This window comes from Drosophila pseudoobscura, chromosome X, assembly GCF_009870125.1.
Source record: "Drosophila pseudoobscura strain MV-25-SWS-2005 chromosome X, UCI_Dpse_MV25, whole genome shotgun sequence".
NCBI lineage: Eukaryota > Metazoa > Arthropoda > Insecta > Diptera > Drosophilidae > Drosophila > Drosophila pseudoobscura.
The window spans coordinates 49689755-49698030 of record NC_046683.1 but is presented as its reverse complement, the minus strand read 5'-3'; the positions used below and the strand labels follow the sequence as shown (position 1 = coordinate 49698030).

Below are 8276 nucleotides of genomic sequence, written 5' to 3'. Positions count from 1 at the left end.
TTAAACCATTAAACCATTATTAATCTTCGGAAGGCTATATCTCAGAAAAAAAGGGCCAGATCGGGACAAGCTCGATGTCCTTGATTCTGATCACAATCGGTTGGCAGGATTCTCCCGATCACGAAAAGACAAGCCGCGCCCCGATCAGCTGCCTTATAGCAGAGATATGGCGTACAGAAGAAACCATTATTTTTGGAAGGATACGCAAATCCAAATCTTCGGAAGGCTATATCTCAGACAAATAGGGCCAGATCAGCGAAGGACCTACATTCGCAGGACCGTGGGGATCCAGCCTGTCGAACGGCATCAAAATCTCAACCACGAAAATGAGGCCGATTTTTGACAAATTCAATAATGGTTACATCATGATTTTTTGCGAAAATCGTGACAAGCTCGATGTCCTTGATCCTGATCACAATCGGTTGGCAGGATTCTCCCGATCACGAAAAGACAAGCCGCGCCCCGATCGGCTGCCTTATAGAAGAGATATGGCGTACAGAAGAAACCATTATTTTTGAAATGATACGCCAATCCAAATCTTCGGAAGGCTATATCTCAGACAAATAGGGCCAGATCAGCGAAGGACCTACATTCGCAGGACCGTGGGGATCCAGCCTGTCGAACGGCATCAAAATCTCGACCACGAAAATGAGGCCGATTTTTGACAAATTGAATGATGGTTACATCATGATATTTTGCGAAAATCGTGAAAAGCTCGATGTCCTTGATTCTGATGACAATCGGTTGGCAGGATTCTTCCGATCACGAAAAGACATGCCGCACCCCGATCGGCTGCGTTATAGCAGAGATACAGCGTGCAGAAGAAACCATTATTTTTGAAATGATACGCCAATCCAAATCTTCGGATGGCTATATCTCAGACAAATAGGGCCAGATCAGCGAAGGACCTACATTCGCAGGACCGTGGGGATCCAGCCTGTCGAACGGCATCAAAATCTCGACCACGAAAATGAGGCCGATTTTTGACAAATTCAATGATGGTTACATCATGATATTTTGCGAAAATCGGGAAAAGCTCGATGTCCTTGATTCTGATGACAATCGGTTGGCAGGATTCTCCCGATCACGAAAAGACATGCCGCACCCCGATCGGCTGCGTTATAGCAGAGATACAGCGTGCAGAAGAAACCATTATTTTTGAAATGATACGCCAATCCAAATCTTCGGAAGGCTATATCTCAGACAAATAGGGCCAGATCAGCGAAGGACCTACATTCGCAGGACCGTGGGGATCCAGCCTGTCGAACAAGCTCGATGTCCTTGATTCTGATAACAATCGGTTGGCAGGACTCTCCCGATCTCGAAAAGACATTCCGCGCCACGATCGGCAGCTTTGTATCCCAGCAGGACAGAAGCGCACCCCTTGGAATATCCGAAACTTACAAGTCATCCTTCGACCTGGCCATCGACAACAAGGAATTTGACTATCGCAACCAAGGGAGGAGCTACGCGTTCTACTAGACTCTAGAGAGATATTGTTGCATTTAGGTTAAAGATAGATCAAAATGTTTTCGACTTGTTTGTTTATTTATACATATATACTAAGCTAAGTTTTGATGAATAAAACTTTTAAAAAATCATTCTTTCTCTGTTCTGTATCCGGGAGACTACCCCGATTACAAAAAGGCGTGGCACGCCATGATGGGTTCACAAATAGAGGAGAAAACTAAATATTTTTAATTGGGGAAAAGGTCCTTGATCCTTGGTAAGGACTCCATTAAATCAGGGATATTTTGTCGATCACAAGAAGCCATCGCACGACCAGATCGGCCCACAAATTGCGAAAAAATTAGATATGTATGGTAAGAGTTGTTGGAGTCCTTTCCGAAGGATCAAGGAAATTTTTTAGGTCTCGACGGGCCATGGCACCTTCCGCTCAGGCCACAAATATGGGAGAAAACAAGATATATATGTCTGGAGAAAGTATCCTTGATCCTTGGTGATTGATAAGGACTGCATTACATCAAGGATGATCTTAAGAACACAAGAAGCAATCGCACGTCCCGATCGGCCCACAATAAGCAGAGAAAAGTAAAGATGTATGGTTGGGGTTGTTAAAGTCCTTACCGAAGGATCAAGGACACTTTTCGTATCACGAGGGGCCATGAATCGACCCGATCGGGCCATAAATAAGGCAGAAAACAATATATATATGTCTGGAGAAAATATCCTTGATCCTTGGTGCTTGATAAGGACTTCATAAAATCAGGGACATTTTTCTAAATACAGGAAGCCGTCGCACGCCCAGATCGGGCATAAATAATGGAGAAAATTAGTATTTTTGATCCTGGATATCCTTGGTCCTTGAAAAGGACTTCATAAATCAGGGACATTTTTCCGAGCACAGGAAGCCATCGCACGCCCAGATTGGCCCATAAATAACGGAAAAAACAAAACAGGCTTGTGTTATTTTTAAAAATGTAGTTCAAGAAATCCCCGATAGGGTCGCCACCTTACAAGAAAAGAACTCGCGACAAATGGCTGGGATACCAGGCGAACAGAAATCAGCAGCAAGCAACTTTAGGATATTAAAAAAACGTGGTGCATACTTTTGGGGGCTACAAAATTAAAAAAATCAGCGACCTTCTGCTGATTTCTGTTCGCCTGGTATCCCAGTCACCTATCGTTGATTTCTTTAACTAAATTTTCAAAAATAACAAATTACAAGCCAGTTATGTTTTCTCCGTTATTTGTGGTCCGATCTGGGCGTGCGACGGCTCCCTGTGCTCGGAAAAATGTCCCTGATTTAATGGAGTCCTTACCAAGGATCAAGGACCTTTTCCCCAATTAAAAAATTTAGTTTCCTCCTCTACTTGTGAACCCATCATGGCGTGCCACGCCTTTTTGTAATCGGGGTAGTCTCCCGGATACAGAACAGAGCAAGGATGTTTTTTCAATAGCTTTATTCATCAAAACTTAGCTTAGTATAAATAAATAAACAAGTCGAAAGCATTTTGATCTATCTTTAACATAAATGCAACAACCTCTCCCTTGGTTGCCATAGGGAAAGTCCTTGTTGTCGATGGCCAGGTCGAATGATTACGATGGCTTGTTGGGTTCGGATCTTGCAAGGGGTGCGCTCCTGTCATGCTGGAATACGGTTCAGTCTGGCTGGGATTGTGCTCGGTCTGTCTCGACGACGCCTCGGTAATGCTTGGATACGACTCGATTTGTGGCAAAGCCCTCTGTGAAGGAAGATATATTTTAAAATATGTCCACAATTATATACTGATTCACTTACGCGTCTCGAGGCTGAAGCCCAGTGTTTGATTCGGCGGCGTATGATTGGCCGTCATGGCTGGCTCATGATGATGCGGTTTTAGCAGATTGCCAGAGTCGAAGATCCTAGGATCTAATCCAGAAAATTCGTTTGCGACATGTTCGGTGCGTATATACTGTATGGTTAGTGGCAGGACCAATAGCATTCTAAGAATAAAGAAAAGTTATACTGTCAGTGAAAGTGTATTATTAATTTTTATTTAAATATACAGGTAATGGATGTCTTTTTTGTCGATGGCAGCTGATTGGCAGGACTCTTCCGATCACGAAAAGACACGCCGCGCCCCGATCGGCTGCCTTATAGCAGAGATATGGCGTACAGAAGAAACCATTATTCGGAAGGCTATATTATTATAGCCATTAAACCATTAAACCATTATTAATCTTCGGAAGGCTATATCTCAGAAAAAAAGGGCCAGATCGGGACAAGCTCGATGTCCTTGATTCTGATCACAATCGGTTGGCAGGATTCTCCCGATCACGAAAAGACAAGCCGCGCCCCGATCAGCTGCGTTATAGCAGAGATACAGCGTGCAGAAGAAACCATTATTTTTGAAATGATACGCCAATCCAAATCTTCGGAAGGCTATATCTCAGACAAATAGGGCCAGATCAGCGAAGGACCTACATTCGCAGGACCGTGGTGATCCAGCCTGTCGAATGGCATCAAAATCTCGACCACGAAAATGAGGCCGATTTTTGACAAATTCAATGATGGTTACATCATGATATTTTGCGAAAATCGGGAAAAGCTCGATGTCCTTGATTCTGATGACAATCGGTTGGCAGGATTCTCCCGATCACGAAAAGACATGCCGCACCCCGATCGGCTGCGTTATAGCAGAGATACAGCGTGCAGAAGAAACCATTATTTTTGAAATGATACGCCAATCCAAATCTTCGGAAGGCTATATCTCAGACAAATAGGGCCAGATCAGCGAAGGACCTACATTCGCAGGACCGTGGTGATCCAGCCTGTCGAATGGCATCAAAATCTCGACCACGAAAATGAGGCCGATTTTTGACAAATTCAATGATGGTTACATCATGATTTTTTGCGAAAATCGTGACAAGCCTGATGTCCTTGATTCTGATGACAATCGGTTGGCAGGATTCTTCCGATCACGAAAAGACATTCCGCACCCCGATAGGCCCATAAATAGTCGAGATACAGCGTGCAGAAGAAACCATTATATTTGGAAGGATACGCAAATCCAAATCTTCGGAAGGCTATATCTCAGACAAATAGGGCCAGATCAGCGAAGGACCTACATTCGCAGGACCGTGGTGATCCAGCCTGTCGAACGGCATCAAAATCTCGACCACGAAAATGAGGCCGATTTTTGACAAATTCAATGATGGTTACATCATGATTTTTTGCGAAAATCGTGACAAGCTCGATGTCCTTGATCCTGATCACAATCGGTTGGCAGGATTCTCCCGATCACGAAAAGACAAGCCGCGCCCCGATCGGCTGCGTTATAGCAGAGATACAGCGTGCAGAAGAAACTATTATTTTTGAAATGATACGCCAATCCAAATCTTCGGATGGCTATATCTCAGACAAATAGGGCCAGATCAGCGAAGGACCTACATTCGCAGGACCGTGGGGATCCAGCCTGTCGAACGGCATCAAAATCTCGACCACGAAAATGAGGCCGATTTTTGACAAATTCAATGATGGTTACATCATGATATTTTGCGAAAATCGGGAAAAGCTCGATGTCCTTGATTCTGATGACAATCGGTTGGCAGGATTCTCCCGATCACGAAAAGACATGCCGCACCCCGATCGGCTGCGTTATAGCAGAGATACAGCGTGCAGAAGAAACCATTATTTTTGAAATGATACGCCAATCCAAATCTTCGGAAGGCTATATCTCAGACAAATAGGGCCAGATCAGCGAAGGACCTACATTCGCAGGACCGTGGTGATCCAGCCTGTCGAATGGCATCAAAATCTCGACCACGAAAATGAGGCCGATTTTTAGAGAATCTAATGAAGTGATTTTTTTTGCGAAAATAGTGAGAAAACGTATGTCCTTTTTTCCGATTGCAGTCGATTGGCAGGACTTTTGGTTACCATAAACAAAGTCCTGGTGTTCGATGGCCAGTTCGAAGGATGACGATGGCTTTTTAGTTTCGGATCTTAGCCCGATTCTGTCGGGCCATTTATGTAAATCTAATGCATACATTTATGCATCATAATAACAAATCATGTGCGTTTATTAGGATTATCGTAAGGAATCACTGATCCCTGATCAAAGTGATCGGCTGATGTAACTGGTTTGATAAGTTATAACCGGGTGACACATGAGTATGTACATACATACGTGTGGTTCTGGTTGGGCACCACGTCATCGTTTCAATAATGAAATCTGATAAGATACGACGGCCAAAACACTGATCGCAAAAATAAAGAGAAAAAGGGCTGCGGAAGAGCACTATTCGTACCGCCATCGGCGAAGGGAAATCGTCCCATTCCTGGTCACCTTAGATTCGATTGACGCTTTCTGATTCGGGTGAACCACCGGCCAAGATTTATAGGGCGTGGAGCAATCTAGTCGCTCGCCTGTGGGCTCTAGGCTTTCCGCTGGCAGCGGAGTGGAATCTAATCTGGAGAGGTCTGCGTCCAATTGTCGTAAATTAGATGAGTCCCGCCCCGATAAGGCCGCTATAAAGGCTCGCCTCAAGTGCCTTTGTGGCTCAGTCCCGCCCAAGACACCCACCATGAAATACTTTGCTATCTGCGCTCTGCTCATTCTCCCGCTGGTCAGCGGCAGCGTCGTGCCCCAGACCAGGAACTTCGTGTACGAGATAAACCGTCTGCCCACCCCATCTGATCTGAAAGGTAAGGGGGAAGAGATCTTAAAGAGTTTTCTCAGGCTCTAAACTTCGATTACCTTTAAGCCATTGCCGAGCAGGTTCAGGCCGTGATGCAGAACTTGGCCCGGGATAGTGCTGAATTGATTCCGGACATGTCCATGCTCAGCGATGCTGATGACACCCCCAAGCGGACTTACTTTGGTCAGAAGAGGGCCCCAATTGCCAAGTTTCTTGGAGAAGTTGGCAGTGCCGATGCCGATCTCATTCCCGACATTTCTGTGGCCTCCGATGCCGATGACACCCCCAAGAAGGCCATCGCTGGCTTGAAGACTCTTCCCAAGTTCGCCATGGTTTCAGGAGCCGATGCGGTGGAGCCCCAGGCTGATGCTGATCTGATCCCAGATATTTCCGTGGCCTCCGATGCCGATGACACCCCCAAGAAGGCATTCGCTGGCTTGAAGACTCTTCTCAAGTTCGCCAAGGTTTCCGGAGCCGAGGCTGTGGCGCCCCAGGCTGATGCTGATTTGATCCCAGACATCTCCGTGGCCTCCGATGCCGATGACACCCCCAAGAAGGCCATCGCTGGCTTGAAGACTCTTCCCAAGGTCGCCAAGGTCTCCGGAGCCGATGCGGTGGAGCCCCAGGCTGATGCTGCTTTGATCCCAGACATCTCCGTGGCCTCCGATGCCGATGACACCCCAAAGAAGGCTATCGCTGGCTTGAAGACTCTTCCCAAGGTCGCCATGGTTTCCGAAGCCGAGGCTGTGGAGCCCCAGGCTGATGCTGCTTTGATCCCAGACATCTCCGTGGCCTCCGATGCCGATGACACCCCAAAGAAGGCCATCGCTGGCTTGAAGACTCTTCCCAAGGTCGCCATGGTTTCCGGAGCCGAGGCGGTGCAGCCCCAGGCCGATGCTGATTTGATCCCAGATATTTCCGTGGCCTCCGATGCCGATGACACCCCCAAGAAGGCCATCGCTGGCTTGAAGAATCCTCGACAGGTTCCAGATATGTCTGTTGCCTCTGATGCTATTGAGACTCCCGAGAAGAATTCGCTGAAAACACCTGTCCAGATCCCCGAGATTAAGGGTAAGTTGCTTTTAATTTTACTGTTTCGTAATACCTTGTATAAACGAATAATCCTCGTCATATAGCTGACAGTCCTGATGTGGACCTCATCCCCGACATCTCCGTGGCCAGCGATGCTGACTTCAATCCCAAGGCCTCCCTTGCAGCCCTCCTGGCCGAGCGTCTCCAGAAGAAGCTCCACTAACTGACATCAGATTCTGGTCAAAACCCAAAATATTAATCAATATCTCTCTGGTTGTGTGTATTTGTGTTCTTAAGTTTTTATGATTGCCATTAATCAATTTGAGCAGCACTGGACGCAATTTGTTTTCATTCTTTATCAGCGATATTTCATTGTCTGAGTGGCCTGATAGCGGCGATAGGTTTGATTTAAAAGGAATTTCCTAGTGGAACAGTGCGGAGTGGATAAGAAAAGGCCTGTTAGAAGCAATTCGTACCCTCTCCCTATCCTCTTTGAAATCTGTTCCTTTTCCATAACCATTTACTATATACCTAAGCCCCAACTCGACCTCTGCTTTCCCTGAAGGAGACAGTCTTATGGTCCGCCTCCAGATGGGGCCGAATCCAAGTTTAAGCTTTGCATGTTGCCCAAGAAAAAAGTGATTAGTTTTGGCCCTGGTCTAACCTCAGCGAGTAACAAATAAAATTAGTTTTTTTTTGCCTTGCTGGAAACAGTGGATGGGGGGGAGTATTGTGCTATTGTATCGCTTGCTGTTTATAAAAAGGAATTAACGGCACAAACCGGACCCACACAAAGTGGCCCGAATGTGATCCCAATGCGGCACATGGCCATAAACAACGAGTGGATTGGGGAAGGGGACGGGATTGGATTGGATGGGAGCTGTGTGTTGGCGGAGTTGCAGCAGTTGTTGCTGTTGTCGATGTGATTTTCACACAAAAGCGCCAAAGCGGCTACTAAATTACGTGCTCATGTGTTCTAGTTTCAGGTCCAGACCCCAGACCCACTCTCCTGGTCTGGCCCTGTGGATGGGCCGCAGCGGACAGTAGGGGGAAAATCGCATTTGGAGCCGCTAATGAACCGCATTGGTCCCGGATCGGCC

At 46.4% G+C, this 8276-nt stretch overlaps 2 protein-coding genes across 2 annotated transcripts in view; one reads left to right on the top strand and one right to left on the bottom strand.

Moving 5' to 3' along the window:
- Positions 1–2907: 2907 nt before the first annotated feature.
- fz (frizzled class receptor) overlaps positions 2908–8276 on the bottom strand; it is a 126329-nt gene continuing 120960 nt past the window's right edge. Inside the window, exons 5-6 of the transcript XR_004469798.1 lie at positions 3263–3447; positions 2908–3206 (exon numbers count right to left, since the gene is read on the bottom strand). The gene's annotated coding sequence lies outside the window, so the exon portion shown is untranslated. The remainder of the gene's footprint in view (positions 3207–3262; positions 3448–8276) is intronic.
- LOC6900629 (uncharacterized) lies at positions 5993–7512 on the top strand. Its single transcript, XM_002134966.3, has 3 exons — positions 5993–6151; positions 6211–7215; positions 7281–7512. Exons 1-3 carry the CDS (start codon positions 6031–6033, stop codon positions 7397–7399), a joined length of 1245 nt encoding a protein of 414 aa, XP_002135002.1. The 5' UTR covers positions 5993–6030; the 3' UTR covers positions 7400–7512.

Bases quoted from the DNA above. Each gene is read 5' to 3' on its own strand.
- LOC6900629 (XM_002134966.3), top strand. From the start codon at position 6,031: ATGAAATACTTTGCTATCTGCGCTCTGCTCATTCTCCCGCTGGTCAGC. The intron at 6,152-6,210 runs GTAAGGGGGAAG...ATTACCTTTAAG, and splicing joins CACCCCATCTGATCTGAAAG to CCATTGCCGAGCAGGTTCAG. The intron at 7,216-7,280 runs GTAAGTTGCTTT...CTCGTCATATAG, and splicing joins CCAGATCCCCGAGATTAAGG to CTGACAGTCCTGATGTGGAC.